Raw genomic sequence first — 18079 nt, forward strand, 5'->3', positions numbered from 1 at the left:
CCATGTCAAAAGCAGTGCAGTGTGGAAATTACTACCAATTTTACTCTTCACAAATTTGTCACAGCAAATTTAATCTGAGAAATTAGATTACAGTATATGGTGTTTTTAAAGAAACAGTGTTTATACTCCTTTAGATAATATGAATATTAATATGAATAATATTATCATTTAAATATTTTTTTCTCTCTTTTATTAAATTCAAAAAGAAAATACATCTTTTCAAGACTACAAGTTGAATATGTAAGGTTAATTTCCTCAGATCAAGCAACATGTCTGATGAAGATATTATCACTACTTTAGCCTATAACAAGAGCCCAAAGTTCTCCAAAAGAATCACTTTTCAGGTAAAATTATTTTACTGTTCCGTATCCTGTTATTGGAAATTTGAGTTCTTCAAAGCATTTGAAAGAGGTGCTTTCATAAAACTTGTTAGTTTGACAAAAGTACTCTTTATCAATTCTAACTTGACATTCTCTTGAAGGCTCATATAATTGTCAATGATGGTCCTTCTGATGAGGAAAACTGTTTTATATTTACACTTTACATACATATATTATGTCTTGTTTTATTATTTTTGATCAAGGCATCTTACTGATTTTGAAGTATTTGAGAAAGAACCAATTAAGGATCTGACAATAAAACCATTGTAATTCTCAAAAAGAAAACAATTGCAAAAACTGGGCCAACTGCTGAAAAAAACTATTCAGGTTTTCCTTAGCCAATGGCATGCACCTTGTATTTTTAAAAATACTAAGAGTTATTTAGAGTTTCATCATGAGAAATATGTAAGTGCCAAACTTCTCTGAAGTATATTTGGATTGATAATTTAATTATGGTCATCAAGACATTGTTGACTCTCAGCAACCATATAGATTTTCTCCATGACAATGTCTCTAGCTTAATCTTTTAATCTTTCAGTGAAATAGTACACTCATGTCCAGAGGTTCACTCATCACCAGGATAACTGAGTCTATTCACTTTGCTGCCCTCCTTCCTTTTTTTCATTCCTTCCACCTTTCCCGGCATTGGAGTCTTCTTCAGAGAGCTAGGTCTTTGCATAATGTGTTCAAAGTAGGATAATTTGAGCTTGGTTATTTGTGCCCAAAGTGAGAACTCTTGACCTGTTCAGTGATCCATTAGTTCATTTTCTTGGTTATCCACAGTTTTCTCAAAAGCATCATGTTCTTCCATGTGACTTCCTCAAAGTCCAACTTTCACTTCCATATTGTGTCACTGGGAATACCATGGCTTGCACAATTCTCATCTTTTCTAAGGCCTTCATGACTGCTTCCTGGTCTGCAGCATATTTTTGACTGTTTATCTCTTTACTGCTGATGGTTGATCATATAAGGCTCTTTTCCATTTTGATATTTTTATTATCAATTCTAAGGCTGGTGGTTGCACGTTTTATATATATATATATATATATATATATATGTATGTATGTATGTATGTATGTATGTATGTATGTATGTATATATATGTATATATATATATAATTTTAACCCCATTTTTTCCTGTGCTCCTTGACTTTTATTACTAGAACTTGTAGCTCCTTTGTGTTTTCATCAATATAGCCCAGGTTATTGATGTTTCTTCCTCCAATTTCCCATATTTCTCTTCTTCCAATATAGTTTTCTTTAACAATATTCAGTATTAGATTGAATAAATAATGGGAGAATATACAGCTTTGTCACACTCCTTTGTCAATCTGGAGCACAATTCTGCTCATGCTGTACTTTTGTGACCAGTATAGAAGTTTCTCATGAGGACAATTGGCTGTTCTGGAATTCCCATTTTTCTAAATGCATTCTACAGCTTGACATGATCAACACAATTAACAACCTTTCTATAATTAATGGAGCATTTACTGACTTTTTAGTATATTTCAGCTTTCTCAATTATCTATCTGGATCAAAATAATGTTTTGTGTTCCTCAGGCTTTTCTAAAGTCAGCTTGAACATCTGACATTTATTGACCCTATTTTCATAAGTGGTGTTGAACACTTCTGAGCATGATTTTGTTATCATATGAGATTCAGGATATTGTATGATAATTTGCATGATTTTGTTAAATCTCTTTTTGTCAGGGTGCTAATTAATCCATTCTGCTTTTGGGTAATCGCACTTTGATTTAGAGACGTGGATCGAGACTTTTTCCTTGAAGCATACTTTTGCAAGAAAATAAACCCCGAAGATATTTTTTTCTAAGAAAAACTCATTTATTTGTTAGAAAGAAAATAAAACATCTCACTATCTAAATAGTTACATTTTGGCAAAGATCCCGGCCACCTCTCTGCGGCCAGACCTCTCCTGGCAGGAGAACAAAGAAAGTTAGAAGAAGGAGTGAAAGAATGCAAACATGCGTAGTTAGCTTACTGATAAGAAATTTGGCAAGCTACGGAAAGTCTTAGAGTCCAAAAATATGAGCTCATCTGGTAAATACAAAAACGCAGTGACACTTTTTTCTGGTATTGGAATGTAGATTGATGTCAGGCCTGCCATCTTCAGCATGTGAAGTATGCACTGGCATCCTTTCCTAAAAGGCAAGGGAGGGGGAAGGCAATTGGGGAAGTAAGGCATGGGCATGGGAATGGACAGTAAAGGGTGTATGTGACAGCTGATAAGAACAAGAGGTGTCAGTCAGGAATAAACTGGCTGGCCAAAGACGGACAAGCCTGAGAACAGAATGCAAAATTACACCCAAGAGGTGCCAACCTCAAAGCTGGTTCCCTGGGATGTAGCTGTTCAACTACTAATAGAAGGAACTGGCATTTCTTCAGTTTATATGACTCACCTGGGGTAGAAAGTCTTAAAATTACCCCTCAAGATCCTCTGATACACTTCTGGTCTGCAAGTAACTTCAGGAGCTGTGCTTCAAAGCAACTGTGTGTGGGGGGGGTGGCTGGAATTGAGGAAGCCCCCATTTTGAAATTCATTTTCACATTTTGAAATTCACCATTTCACTGAAATGGACAGTAAGTTATGCCTTTCATTTTTTTTAATCACCTTTAAGGACAATTAATCTTCACTAGGTTAAAAGAGATTCTCTTTAGTCACAGCCTCCTATACCTTTTTGAAGACCTGGACCATTTTGGGGATTTCTTCAGTGTTAAATAGTAAGGAAGAAGGCTGTTAAGGCAAGTCAAAATAAGGAAGTTTGGAACAAAAAAGAAAAGAAAAAAGCTGTGGAATAGACAACATCACTACCAAATGGATTTGGAGGTGGCTAACAAACCATACTCAACAAGTAGTTCTTAATGGTACTACATCCACATGGAGAGAAGTAAGTAGTGGGGTACCACAAGGCTCTGTCTTAGGCCCAGTACTCTTCAATATCTTCATAAACAACTTAGCTGAGGGAACAGAAGGGGAACTTACCGAATTTGCAGATGATACTAAGCTGTCAGGAATAGCTAACACTCTAGATTATAACAATAGCACTTAGACTTATATACCGCTTCGCAGTGCTTTACAGTACTCTCTAAGCACTGTAGAATCAGCATATTGCCCCCAACAGTCAGTGTCCTCATTTTACTGACTTCTGAAGGATAGAAGACTGAGTCAATCTTGAGCCGCTCAGAATTGAACTCCTGGAGTGAGCAGTGAGTTAGCCCTGCAGTACTGCACTCTAACTACTGCGCCACCACAGCTCTTGATAGGCTTAAGATCTAGATGGATCTTGATAGACTTGAACACTGGGCCCTGTCTAACAAAATGAAATTCATTGTAAAGAAAAGTAAAGTCTTACACTTAGGCAAGAAAAACCAAAAGTACACATATAGACTAGGTGAAACTAGGCTTAATAGCAGTGTGAGAGGGATCTTGGAGTCTTAGTGGACAACCAGTTAAATATGAGCCAGCAGTGTGCAGTGGCAGCCGAAAAGCCAATGCAGTCCTAAATTGCATTAACAGAGGGATACAATCAAGATCAAGTGAGGTACTAATAACACTCTATAAAGCTTTAGTAAGACCACACCTAGAATACTTAATCCAGGTTTGATCACCACACTATAAAAAAAGATGTTGAAACTCTAGAAAAAGTGAAGAGAAGAGCAACCAGGATTATTAGAGGACTGGAGACTAAAACATGTGAAGAACGGTTACAGGAACTTGACATGGCTAGAGAAGGACCAGGGTAGAAGGACCAGGGGAGACATGATAGCAGTGTTCCAAGATGAGTCTGTTATCTGCACCTCTATAACTGCCTGGTTTGATTCTGCAATCCAACAAGACAGACACAAAGGATAATTAGAATTGCAGAAAAAACAATTACTACCAACCTGCCTTCCATTAAGGACCTGTATACTGCACGAGTCAAAAAGAGGGCTGTGAAAATATTTACAAACCCCTCCCATCCTGGACATAAACTGTTTCAACTCCTACCCTCAAAAAAAGCATTGCACACCAGAACAACTAGACACAAGAACAGTTTTTTTCCCGAACGCCATCACTCTGCTAAACAAATAATTCCCTCAACACTGTCAAACTAGTTATTAAGTCTGTGTTACTATTAATCTTCTCATCTTTCATATCACCCATCTCCTTCCACTTATGACTGTATGACTGTAACCTTGCTGCTGGTATCCTTACGATTTGTATTGTGGAAACTGATTGATCTTCTTCTTTAGGTTGGGACTTTGCACATGAGAATTGATAATATGTTCCACAGTCAGAACTGGCAATATCTTTGATGTTATAATTGGACTCTTCCACCTCCTTTTAACAATATAATAGACAATATTATTTCTATATATTTTATACGTATATCTCATGTGTATGTATGCGTGTGTGGATATATAAGTACTAAAATTAAGGACATTGAAAGATATAATAATTAGCTGGGTTAGTTATTTTTGAAAAAGTATTTGAATTGCCTCTAAAGTTTGCAACATGTGAGGACCAGTTTCTCCCTCCCCCCTTCCAAGAAAGTACAAATTCTTGAAAACTTTGTATTTCAAAAGCAGTCTTTTATTGAAAGGGATGAAAGCAAGTCAAAACTCAAAGCAGGCTCTGGGTCCCTCAGGGCATGCAGTTCAGGGTAAAGGAAATTAGGAACCCCCTCCCCACCTTCCAATGTGGATTCTGACCAATCCGCCAGTGTGAATACGAATTGCACCAGCCTCTCTGAAAAACAGATATGAAGAGCTTCTCAGGGTCATCTTGTCCACTCTTCCCCCCACCTCCACCTTCCCTTTCCTTTCCCGAGGTGTGAGAATTCTCCAGGAATTCCTGGCGCCAGGCAACGGTTATAAATCAGGGTAAAGTTTATACAAAGAGGACCAGGCAGGAACTAGGATACATAGGACACATAGGAAAAGAACTAAACGTGACAACTCCAAATCCCCTCCCCTTCTTCCACAAAGAATGGCAGATACACGGATCTGACACAACACTTCTATTTTTGAATTCATTCTGAAAAATATTTGGATAATGTTTTTATATACATAATAATATTCTTTATGTATGAATATATTATAGGAAGAGCTACAAGAAGCACTTCTTGCTCGTGCAATAAATCAGCAGACTGAAGAATATTCAGAAGACTTTGAAAGTGATGAATGTACGTTGAGGAAGACATAACTGTTGTACTCTGTGGATTTCATTTTTAATCATTTTAAATATATTTTTAAATAAATATAGCTGGTGTTCATTGAGGGGCAAAGATCCTATCCAGAGGTGTTGCATGATTTGGTACTCTTTCTGCTCCTGTTTAACATCTACCTTAAGCTGCTCAGTGAGGTCATTCGTAGCTGTAGAACGAAGTATATCAGTATGCTGATGATAGCCAGCTATATAGTGAAGTAAGCAATGCTTCCAATATCCTGTTTTAGTGTGTGGAGGTTGAACAGATCTAAATGGGGTACAACAGGCTTCAGCTCAACCCTGCCAAGGCAAAGTGACTTTGGGTTTTAAGGTCAGCTGGATTTAGGAATTTGTATGGTTGCTGCTTAAAATATTTTAATATATTATTTATGTTTTAATTGTAAGCCACACAGAGTCATGAATGTGAGATGAGTGTCTATATAAATTGAATGAATGACTGAATATGATATGATTAATACTCTCTTTTTATTCTGAACTATAGGAAGATGTACAATTTATGTTAATTGATTCACAAAGCATAACATTATGCTTTGAATTGCAACATACCATATTTTGACAATTGTTTCACATAATTTATCACTTTGGGGGGCATAGAGCTGATTTATGCTTGGCAGCAGAAAGTGTGAGAAAAGTGTTAAGTACGCATTGCTGTCAAAACCATTCTTTGACTTTGCATCTGTTGCTCTTTCTTTTATATGTGAAATGTCAACCTTTTTCCAGACTCAGAAGAAGAATTTCCTGAATCTGAGGAAAACATCTGTCCTAAATCAGCAGTCTTTACAGTATCATCATCTAAGTTTAATCTTTGTAACAGAGACACTTTAAAAAGTGAAAGTGCTGATGACTTGTCTTCAACAGAGGAATATGAGGGATCTCAATATGTGTCCATTCTGGAGAGAAAAATTTTGAGCAAAGAGAGGGCAACTATTCCTTTTTCACTAACTGAACATCCTGGATCATGTAAAAGAAGTACAGCAAAACAATCTATTCCATTTGAAATATCTTTGTCAAATCACTATTCTTTTGGAAAACAAACTGTTGGTAACTTGACTTTAGCAAAATATGAAGAAATGCCTCAAGAAGCAACCACATCAGAAAATAAACAACTGATCAAAGACACCGAAGATGACACAATTATTGAAGAAAGATCTGATCGTGAAAAAGACTACAGTCATATAGAGGAAACAATTAGATGTGAATTGTCATTAGAGAAAAAGGATATGATCCAGTGTAAAATGGAAAGCAAGCCAATGCCAGAGCAAAGAGAGTTCAAGACTAAAGCTGCATCAGCATCAGGTAAAGGAAATGTATTTAAATGTTATTGCTTAAATTGTGTAATTTCCAGATTGCTAAAATTATTTTAAAACAAAATAGTTTTAAAATAGAAACTGTTTTTTTTTATTTAAAGAAAGTTTTAATTCTTTGAATATGTGTATTTGACAGGGAGAAAATCATTGTCTTTCTGTTTGACAAAGTAAGTTTTGTTTAATTTATTTACAAATTAAAGCATTGCCATTTTGCCACGTGATATAATGTAAGATTGCTTATAAGGCAGCAGTATACAGGTAGTCCTCCACTTACAACAGTTCATTTAGTGATCATTCCAAGTTACAACAGCACTGAAAAAAGTGATTTATGACCATTTTTCACACTTAAGACCATTGCAGCATCCCCATGGTCAGATTATCAAAATTCAGACACTTGGCAACTGACTCATATTTATGATGGTTGCAATGTCCTGGGGTCATGTAATCACCTTTTGCAGCCTTCTGAAAAGCAAAGTTAATTATTCACTTAACAACTGTGTTACTGTCAAGCTTCGTTGTTATCTCCAAATAAATGAATTTCCAAATGCCCGATCTTTGAGGAAATGTTTCTCTTTATTGAGCATAACGAACTGACCCTGACTCAATGCGCAGTTAGCACTGAACTTTGCCCCCCCCCAAAACCTCTCTTTCTGGTTCCCAATTCTCTGCGTCTCATTGGCCATCTTCCAAGCCACTCTACTCATCCCATCTCTGTCAGTTCACAGGAATGTCCCCCTCCCATCCCATCTCCGTGGAGACAGTTCTTCAGGGGAATTAAGTAGGTGAAAGTTCAAGCCTCTCCTCTCCTTCCTTATGGCAGCTTGGAAGCTGACATCCGGCCCCTCTCCCTTCATTCTCTCAGTGAGGCCTGCGCAAGACACACAACAAGTTTAGTACCTTTACCCCGTCCGAGGGTGTGTCCCATCCCCTCCCGGCTTGTCCGGGTGATCTGCATGGAATTTAGCTATAAGGCGGTCAGCTTGGATGTTTGTGCTCTTCACCCAGGAAGCTTCTGACAAAGGGTAACCCTTCCACTTAAGTATTGGAGGCGCCCCCTGTGCCACCTTGAATCAAGAATCCGCTGTACTTCATAGTGAGTGTGGCCTCCAATAATCAAGGGCCCTGGAGGATCACGTGGCACCAGCCTTAAGGTTGACCCTACCACAGGCTTCAGGAGGCTACTGTGAAAAACAGGGTGTCACCTCCCTAGTAACCGGGGCAACTGCAATTGTACTGTAACCGGTTTGATTATTTTTACTATTGGAAATGGCCCAGTTTCTTGGTCGGGAGTCTAAGTCTTAAATACTTGGTGGAGAGGTAGATCTTCTCCCCTACTCGGAACGGCTTTTGGGGGGCTCGGTGCTTATCTGCTTGTTTCTTATAAGACCGTGCCGCCTTGTCTAATGCCTTCTTGACATTCTCCCAGGTTTCTCTCAGCATTGCCATCCAGTCGGTCAAGCTAACTGAGGAAGGAGGTTCCCTTGGGTACTCTGGCATGGGGACAAAATCCATGCCGCTCACTATCTTAAATGGGGTTAGTCCTGTGCTACTGTGGACGGCATTGTTATATGCGGCCACCACAAACGATAAGAGGTCTGCCCAGTTCGATTGTTGGTAGCCAACGTAGCACCTCAGGTACTGCTCTATCATGGCATTCAATCTCTCTGCCCCCCCCATTGGTGCTCGGGTGAAACGCTGAGCTGAGGCCTTGGGATGATCCTATGGATCGAAGGAATTCCCTCCAGAATTTCGCTGTAAACTGGACACCTCGATCAGAGATGATTCTTCTGGGTACTCCGTGCAGGCGGTAGATGTGTTTCACGAACAGTTTGGCCAATTGGCGGGCTGAGGGTAGTCCGCTGCAGGGTATGAAATGTGCCTGTTTGGAGAATAAGTCTAATACAGTCCAGATCACTGTGTTTCCGCCGCTCCTTGGCAGTTCGACTATGAAGTCCATAGCAATCTCCTCCCATGGCCTTGACGGTTCAGCTACTGGCTGCAGCAGCCCGGGAGGTCTTCCTGGTCGGGTTTTCATCATGGCACAGATGGTACAACTTTTTACATAGCTGTCTACGTCTTTTCTCATGTGGGGCCACGAAAACTGTCTCCGTGCTAAATGCAGAGTCTTTAGGAAACCGAAATGCCCCGCTGGTTTAACGTCATGACTCCTCTTGAGGACCAGGGTGCGTAGGGACATAAAGTTTCATCCCTCTCCATGCTAGGCCATCCCTCTTTATCAAGAGATGTTGATTGTCTCGGAACCAGGGGTCCACCAACGTTTCTGCCTTGAGCCTTGTCGTCAGGTCACTTGCTGATTGCCCCTGCTGGTCGCGATGCTGCAGTCTGGTGGTTACCTGACCCACTCCTTGGGCCTGCAGGATGGCCCCTCCCCCAGTCGGACGGCATAGTCAAAATCATCCTTCAATTTTTCCATGGGGCTCTCGAGTGGCAGCTTTGAAGCTTTTTGCTGCCTGGCTTGTTGCCAGTCCCAAAGCCAATCTGTCCTCCCCAATTCACTCAGGGGCTTTCCCTTACCTTTCACATCTGGAAAAGGGAACTCAGCTTCTGCAGCTTTTGGCAAAGTCCACCAAGGTACATTTTTTTTTCTTGGTTTGGAGCACAGTTGTCTGACCTTTGTAATGTTGCGGCAGTGCTGGAGGAGGGGGGGGGCTGGTTCCCAGCTGCTTTAAGTAAGCTTTCAGTAGAGAGTTGGCTTTCTGCCATGGCTTCGGAACCTTGGCGCCACTCCGTCCAAACATCTGGCAGGGAGCTGGAGGGTGGAGGTTTGCCAGTTTGGCTTTGAAAGTTGAGTGCTAACTGTCTGTCAAGCTTCGTTGTTATCTCCAAATAAATGGATTTCCAAATGCCCGATCTTTGAGGAAATGTTTCTCTTTATTGAGCATAACGAACTGACTCTGACTCAATACGCAGTTAGCACTGAACTTTGCCCCCCTCCAAAAAAACCCCTCTCTTTCCGGTTCCCAATTCTCTGCGTCTCATTGGCCATCTTCCAAGCCACTCTACTCATCCCATCTCTGTCAGTTCACAGGAATGTCCCCCTCCCATCCCATCTCCGTGGAGACAGTTCTTCAGGGGAATTAAGTAGGTGAAAGTTTAAGCCTCTCCTCTCCTTCCTTATGGCAGCTTGGAAGCTGACAGTTACTACTTTAACAATTGTAGTGATTAACTTAACTGTGGCAAGCAGGGTCATAAAATGAGGCAAATTCACTTAACAAATGTTTCACATAGAAACAGAATTTTTACGAAAGAAAGCATTAGAACAACTGACCTGAAAATTCAAGGAAATTACAACAGTGACCTTGAACACTACAGGAGCTGTGAGAAATTTTAAGGAGTTTTTGTTTTGTTTTAAGCTGCTTGGTCTCGACTTCTAAAGGAGGTATAAAGCTTTAAGTTGGAGTGGATTGGACAAACATTTGTACTGGATATTATCTAGAAATATTATCTAGAAATAAAAAAGAGACTATATGGACTAAAATTTTAATAAAATATAAGTGGAAATACTAATAATCTTTTAAACTAATAATATGGAGTCTTGGATGTGTGAGGAATTAATTGAGATTAATTGAAAAACATGCGTGAATCAATAAAGGGCAATAAAAAGTCAGAAACTTTGTTAGAGCACACAAAACAGGAAAAAGAGAATATAAATGAGAAACAAGAAAACGATATTGAAGGAAAAAGAATTGAAGGCAAAATGTTAGATGATTACACTGGGATTTACAGTGGGAATATTTTCCAAAAAAAAAGCAATCTAAGGGAAGAGAAGGAAATGGGAAAAGATTAGGTAACAGCAGGGGGCGAATTATGCGAGTGATAGACTCAAAAGTTAGAGAAAAGATTCAGGAGAAAAGACATAATAAATATAAAAATAAAAAAAAAAAGAAAAGAAAAGGGGATAAAAGGAGAAAATCACTAAGAAATGGAATTTTGGTAAGACCAGGAGAAAATGGCTAAAAGGGGAAGAATAGTGGAAAGGAGGAAGGGAATTAAGATATATATTAGTAGATCTAAGGCAGCAGTTCTCAACCTGGGGGTCGCGACCCCTTTGGGGGTCGAACAGCCATTTCACAGGGGTCGCCAAAGCCCTCTCTTGCCCCCCCCACACCTTCACTCACCCTCACCCTCTGCCTCTGTTGGATCGCCCGGTCGCCGTTCGCTTACCCCGCCCACTCCCAATCTATTGCTGCCTCCGGAGTCCCAGCTGATGGCTAGAGGGAAAAAAAACTTTAAATTCTTGCCGCGGGGCTTCAAAGAGCAAAGAGGTAAATTCCTGGAGCAATTTTTTCCCCCCTAGCTATGCTGAAAAGCGAAATTGAAAGTAAAGAAGGGTCTTTGCTGCAATGTGACAAAATGAGGCAGAGAGATTTCTTTTTCTTTTTCCTCACCAAAAAAGGTAGGTGCAAAACTGCAAACAATGGGAAATTTAGGGCAAGAGGAGGTTCAAGATTTTAAAACACAAAAGAAAAAAAGCTCTATTTAACTAGGGAATTGTAATAATTGAGATACTATTAATTGCATATTGTGTTGAAAGCAGAAATGGTTAAGTTGTGGTTTGGAGGAATATATGGGGGAAATTATTTGGTTTATTATTATTGGTAAATATAATTAATTGATTTGTAAGAAATTGGATTGCATGGAAATAATTGGAATATTCATGTTCATATTGATTAATATACAAAAAAGATAGTTATATAACTAATTGATTTATATTAAAATGTTGAATTTGTATTAAACAACTGTATTACATAATTACATAATTAACCAATGTGAAGATGGATATAAACATAGAAGGGGTATAATATAGAATAGAAGGGAAAAATTGAATTTGATTAAGATTAGAGATGAGGATGAAGGGTAATATTGGGTTTTTTTAAAAAATAGATGAGGAATAAATATGGCAAAAAGGAAATATAGAAATTGTAAATTTAATTGAAATGACTAAATACTGTGTTGGAAGACATATCCTTCTGGGTTCTGCTCCAAGGGGGAAAAAGACACTGGAAACATGGAGACTGCTTGGAAAGATGGTTTAATGGTGGACAGGATCACATGGCTTGATGGGGCCCATTGTGTTAGTTTCTGTTGCTATTGTGTTGCAAATGTCCTTTGACAAAGGATGGGAGCTGCTTTGTCTGTAAAATATGCTTCTCCATTTCTCATCCAGGGAAATATAATATTCTGCCTTTTTAATATTTCCCAAAATATTTCATTCTTCTAGGAAAGGGGTGGGTGCTAACCTCCTATAACTGTTTAAATTTGTGAACCGGCCAAATACTCTGTTCAAAGAAAATACGTTGTATGTTTGTATGTGTGTTTCTAATTATTGCTATTTATTGCTATTTGTTCTCTTTTATTCTTTAAAGTTTAACAATTCATTCTTTATCTTAATATATTAATATTTGTTTGGGGTTGGCTTTCTTCCCTTTCATCTTTTTTATTGTACAGCAATCTTTCTCCTCAAACCTACCACCTCTGTCTTTTCTTTCTTTCTTACTTTCTCTTTCCCCCCTCTTCTTCTTCTCCCTACTTCCTCTTTCTTTCTCCTTCTCCTCCTCTCTTCCTCCCTCTCTTACCTTCACTCCTACTCTAATTTCCCTTCCCTTCCTTCATCCCTCTCTATTGCTGTATCCTTTTATGCATATGGACTACTCAGAGGGCTGAAAAAGTTATTTTTGACTGGTCCTCACACTTTTGACCAGTCCTCGAACTTTCGACTGTCCTCACAATTTATGTTTTTGCCCTATCTTGTCACCATGGTGAAGAGAAGCAGTTGTGAAATGAGTGACACAGTTGTTAAGAATGGTACAATGGGCATAAATGATGACCAGTCATAAGTGCGAAGACCGGTCAAAAGTGCGAGGACCTGTCAGAAATCACATTTTTCAGCCCTCTGGGTAGTCCTTTTGTGCACAGGGACTACTCAGAGGGCTGAAAAAGTTATTTTTGACTGGTCCTCACACTTTTGACCAGTCCTCAAATTTACGACTGTCCTCACATTTTACGTTTTTTGCCCTATCTTATACCATGTTGAAGAGAAGCAGTTGTGAAATGAGTGACATGGTTGTTAAGAATGCTGCACAGGCATAAATGTGAGGATGGTCATAAGTGTGAGGACCAGTCAAAAGTGCGAGGACCTGTCAGAAATGACTTTTTTCAGCCCTCTGAGTAGTCCCTATACACATAGCCATGGCCACCCGGTCACATGACCAGCTAGCCACGCCCAGCCAGTCACATGACCTCCAAGCCATGCCCACAAAATAAGCCACACCCACAGAACCAGTAGTAAAAAAATTTAGAACCCACCCCTGGTTGGGGGTCACCACAACATGAGGAACTGTATTAAAGGGTCGCGGCATTACGAAGGTTGAGAACCACTGATCTAAGGGAACTGTATTAATAATAGTAATTGTGAATGTAAAAAGTAAATATGATGTTTATTGTGTATTGTAAAATGGAACAGCAGATGAAATATGAAGTGGTAATTAGGTTAAATTATGAAAATAATTGAAATTACGATACAAAATTGAAATGTAAAAAAAAGTGTGATGGGGATTTTGAAATATGTTGTAAATGAAGAAATAAAATAATTAATTGATGCTATAATAGAAGTCAGGAATTAAGGGCGGAGAGTGATATTGCTTATGTATTAAGAAGAGATAAGATGTGGAAGACCAATTAAAAAAGGTTCTTGAAGGAGCTTGGGACATTCCCCACCTCTCAATCCTGCGATTCAGCTGAGGCTCTGGTGGCATCCTGGGAACAGGTGGCTACCGACGCCTTGGACAGAATCGCACCTTTGCGGCCTCTAGCCCGACACAGATCCCGGATTGCTCCTTGGTTTTCCATGGAGCTCCGGGAAATGAAACGTCGGAAAAGACGCTTAGAGGAGAGTTGGAGGTCCTCCCGATCTGAATCTGACCGAACACAGTTAAGAACCCATATTAGGTCTTATCTAGTGGCGATGGAAGCGGCGAAACGTCACTCTTTCGCCGCCCTCATTGCATCTGCAGAAAACCGCCCAGCAGCCCTGTTTCGTGTGACCCGCTCCCTCCTCAATCAGGGAGCAAGGGAAGACCCTTTGAAGGGCAGAGCTGAGAATTTTGTACAGTTTCTGCATGATAAAATCGCTCAGATCCAGATCAGATTGGACTCTAACTGGGCAGAATCCAATTGGGAGACTAGGGTGAGTCTTGAGAATAATATCTGGATTGAGTTTGACCCTATTTCTGTCAAGGAAGTGGACAGGATTGTGGGCAAACTTAGTTCCTCCACTTGCTTATTGGACCCTTGTCCCTCCTGGTTGGTTTCGGCTGCCAGAGAGGTGACTAGAGACTGGATCCAGGCAATTGTCAACGCTTTGTTGAGAGAGGGGAACTTCTCCGCCTCTCTTAAGGAGGCAGTGGTTCGACCTCTCCTCAAGAAGCCTTCCCTGGATCCAGACTCACTTAATAACTATCGTCCCGTCTCCAACCTTCACTTCATCGCGAAGGTTGTTGAGACTGTAGTGACTCAACAGCTCCCACAATTCCTGGAGGAAACGGAATACCTTGACCCATACCAATCAGGCTTCCGACACGGTCACAGCACGGAAACGGCATTGGTCACTCTGGTGAATGATCTCTGGCGGGCTCGGGATGGGGGTTGTTCCTCCATCCTGGTCCTACTTGACCTCTCAGCAGCTTTTGATACTATCGACCATGGTATCCTACTGCAGCGACTTGTGGGGTTAGGGGTGGGAGGCACTGTCTTACGGTGGTTTTCCTCCTACCTCTCAGGTCGCTTTCAGTTTGTATGGGCGGGAGGGCAGAGATCCACCCCAAGGCCCCTTAATTGTGGGGTGCCTCAGGGGTCGGTTTTCTCCCCCCTGCTCTTTAACATCTATATGAAGCCACTGGGTGAGATCATTCGTGGCTTTGGGGTGAGATATCATCAATATGCTGATGATACCCAATTATACATCTCCACCCCAGACCACCCCAGAGATGCCCTTTCCGTGATGTTCCATTGCCTGGAGGAGGTACGGGCCTGGATGGGCAGAAACAGACTCAAACTCAATCCCTCTAAGACTGAGTGGCTGTGGATGCCGGCATCTCGGGTTTCAGAGGCTCCATCACTTTTGATAGATGGGGAAAAACTTGCACCCGTTGATAGGGCTCGCAACTTGGGTGTCCTCTTGGATGCTCGGCTATCCCTAGAAGACCATCTAACGGCCGTGACCAGGGGGGCCTTCACACAGGTTCGCCTGGTGCGCCAGTTGCGCCCTTTCCTGGACCGAGATGACCTTCGCACAGTCACTCATGCCCTGGTTACTTCCCGCTTGGATTACTGCAATTCCCTCTACATGGGCCTGCCCCTGAGATGCACCCGGAGACTCCAGCTGATCCAGAATGCAGCTGCACGGGTTGTTATGGGAGCCCCTCGTTACTCCCATATAACACCCCTCCTGCATGAACTGCACTGGTTACCAGTCGTTCTCCAGGTCCACTTCAAGGTGCTAGTCCTCACCTTCATGACTTAGGTCCGGGATATTTGCATGACCTTCTCCTGCCTGCCTCTCACCGTCCTGTTCGCTCACATAGGGCCGCTCTCTTCAGGGTTCCGACAGCGACCCAATGTCACCTTGCTGTGCCCAGGGGTAGGGCGTTCTCTGTGGGTGCTCCCACCCTCTGGAATGAATTGCCTACTGAGCTCCGGACAGCTCCTGATCTCCGCTCCTTCCGTTGGGACTTGAAGACTTGGCTTTTCAAACAAATAGGCTGAGACTGATTCCGGGCTTTATTATTTACTACTAATTAATTATTTGGATTAAATTATGATTTTATTGTACTTATTTCTTAACTTGTGTTCGCCGCCCTGAGTCCTTCGGGAGAATGGCGGCATATAGATACATGTAATAAATAAATAAATAAATAAATTAAGTTAAAGGATTTCAATGTAAGAATTGAATAAGATGAAATTTATTGTTTATAAGCAAAAAATGTGATGGGGATTATAAGAAATATATTTTATAAATGGAGAAATAAGATAATTAATTGAAGTAATGCTAAGAAATTAGGATTTGAATGGCGGATGATGATACTGTTTATATATTAAGTATTAAGATATTAAGATAAGATTAAAAAAATAGAGAAAAAAGAATATTATGGCAGAAAACGAAATATGTAAATTGTATCTGGAAAAAACAAAAAAGATTGGAATAGATTATAAAAATCAATATATAATTATGTTATAAGTTGTAAAAGATGTGACCCGGTCAATACTCTGTTCCTAAAATATGTATGTAAAAGAAAAAATTAATAAAACTTGTCAAAAAAAAAAAAAGAAATGGAATTTTCGGGCTCAATTGTGGGCATGTCGAAGATTACCTGTATTTAGATGCCAGGCATTGCTTTTTAAATTCAACATTGCACCATTGTGAATAAATGTAACTGAATCCTAGTGAAAATGCTACAAAGAATAACGGTTATTATACAAAGCAAAGAAACTCTCATTTCCAGTCAAAACTGAATCAAATCTTGACTTATATTTTGATACATTGTATTATTTCAACAGTTTTGTATATCTCTGTATATGTGTGATAGATAGATAGATAGATAGATAGATAGATAGATAGATAGATATAGAGATATAGATATATATGATATAGATATATGATATAGATATATAAATATCTATAGATACCTATATATAGATATCTATCAATACACACAGACCCACAAACATACAAATAAAATTGAATTAACTTTCAATTATTTATATAGCTTAGATTATTAAAAATAGAGAAGAAAAAAATATTATCCACACTAATTACAATTTAGGACAGTAATGGCAAACCTTTTTGGTACCGAGTGCTGAAAAAGTCACTTGAAAATGTTACGCGCACGCACGCACTCATCAGGACCGCACTTGGGAAAACTGAACTTCTGGGTTCTAGCGTGCATGCGTGCCCGACAATCATCTGGCTGGTGTACATGCACAGGCCGGTTTTCGGCACTGCCACGCGCGAAGGGATCACGCTCTGGAAAAGCTGAACTTCCAGGTTCTAGCGTGCAGGCACGCCTGTCAATTAGCTGGCCGGCACGCATGCGCAGGCCAGTTTTCGGCACTGCCGTGCACATGAATGACAGCTGATCATTGAGCACGCATGTGTGCCAGAAACCCAGAAGACAAATAGGCAAGGCCGCACGTGCCGGGCAACATGGCTTTGTGTGCCACTTTGGGCATGTGTGCCATAGGTTCGCCATCATGGATTTAGGATGTCAATAATACAAGGATAAAATGTTGAGTACAATATAACATTGAAAAAAGAAATGCTGTGACAGGTATGGTAAAGGATTCAAACTTTATATTAAAGTCTGCATTTATTTATTAGCTGTCTATTTATTTATATTCCACCTTTATCATTTTTATAAATAACTCAAGGCAGTGAATATACTGTATAATACTCCTTCCTCTTCCTATTTTCCCCACAACAACAACCTTTTGAAATGGGTTAGTCTGAGAGAGAATGATTGGCCCATAATCACCTGCTAATTTTCATGCTGAAGGTGGGACTAGCACTCAGTGTCTGCATTGTTTTGTTACAATTTGTGTGTGTTTGTGTGTGTGTGTTTAACATGTTAATGAAAGGAATAAATTGAAAAACTAATAGTATTTTGATTAGGTTCCTTCTAAACTAGGGAAGTACATTTTAAACTATAACTAGCTGAACTTCATATAGTATCAAAATACTTAGTGACAAGCATAGAGCAAAGTGCTGGGAGAACACTGACTTTAAATAGTTTAATAGCTGTTGAAAAATAATTATTACCAAATTAACCTACATATCTGGCAATAAGAGAAGCTTTTGGGGCTTTTACTAGAAATCTTGTTTTATTAACCCAGCAGGAAGAAGATTGAAAATAGACAACCTAGAAAATGAAAGGATTTTATTGGCTCAATGAGTTTGCCATTGATCATCCATCTAATTGGGCCTTAAAGCATTTTCTAGAGTCCTTGTATTGGAATTAGTTTATTTTGAAGTGTTTGCTGGAGCAGCAGAATGATCAAGCTTTGAGGCCCAGTTGGGTTACGGACAGTATATCTGCATTATCAACATAAAGATTAAGTGATAGACAAGGGAAGGAGGTTAGAATTATGGT

General features: G+C 39.9%; 1 protein-coding gene across 1 annotated transcript in view; it reads left to right on the forward strand.

Moving 5' to 3' along the window:
- The first annotated feature begins 214 nt into the window (after positions 1-214).
- Positions 215-18079, forward strand: part of MAP9 (microtubule associated protein 9) — a 41238-nt gene continuing 23373 nt past the window's right edge. Inside the window, exons 1-3 of the mRNA XM_070948319.1 lie at positions 215-344; positions 5482-5563; positions 6328-6903. Of these exons, the coding sequence (XP_070804420.1) occupies positions 270-344; positions 5482-5563; positions 6328-6903 (733 nt within the window). The 5' untranslated portion in view covers positions 215-269. The remainder of the gene's footprint in view (positions 345-5481; positions 5564-6327; positions 6904-18079) is intronic.

This window comes from Pituophis catenifer, unplaced genomic scaffold, assembly GCF_029215685.1.
Source record: "Pituophis catenifer annectens isolate HBS135680 unplaced genomic scaffold, rPitCat1.0.hap2 SCAF_8, whole genome shotgun sequence".
NCBI lineage: Eukaryota > Metazoa > Chordata > Lepidosauria > Squamata > Colubridae > Pituophis > Pituophis catenifer.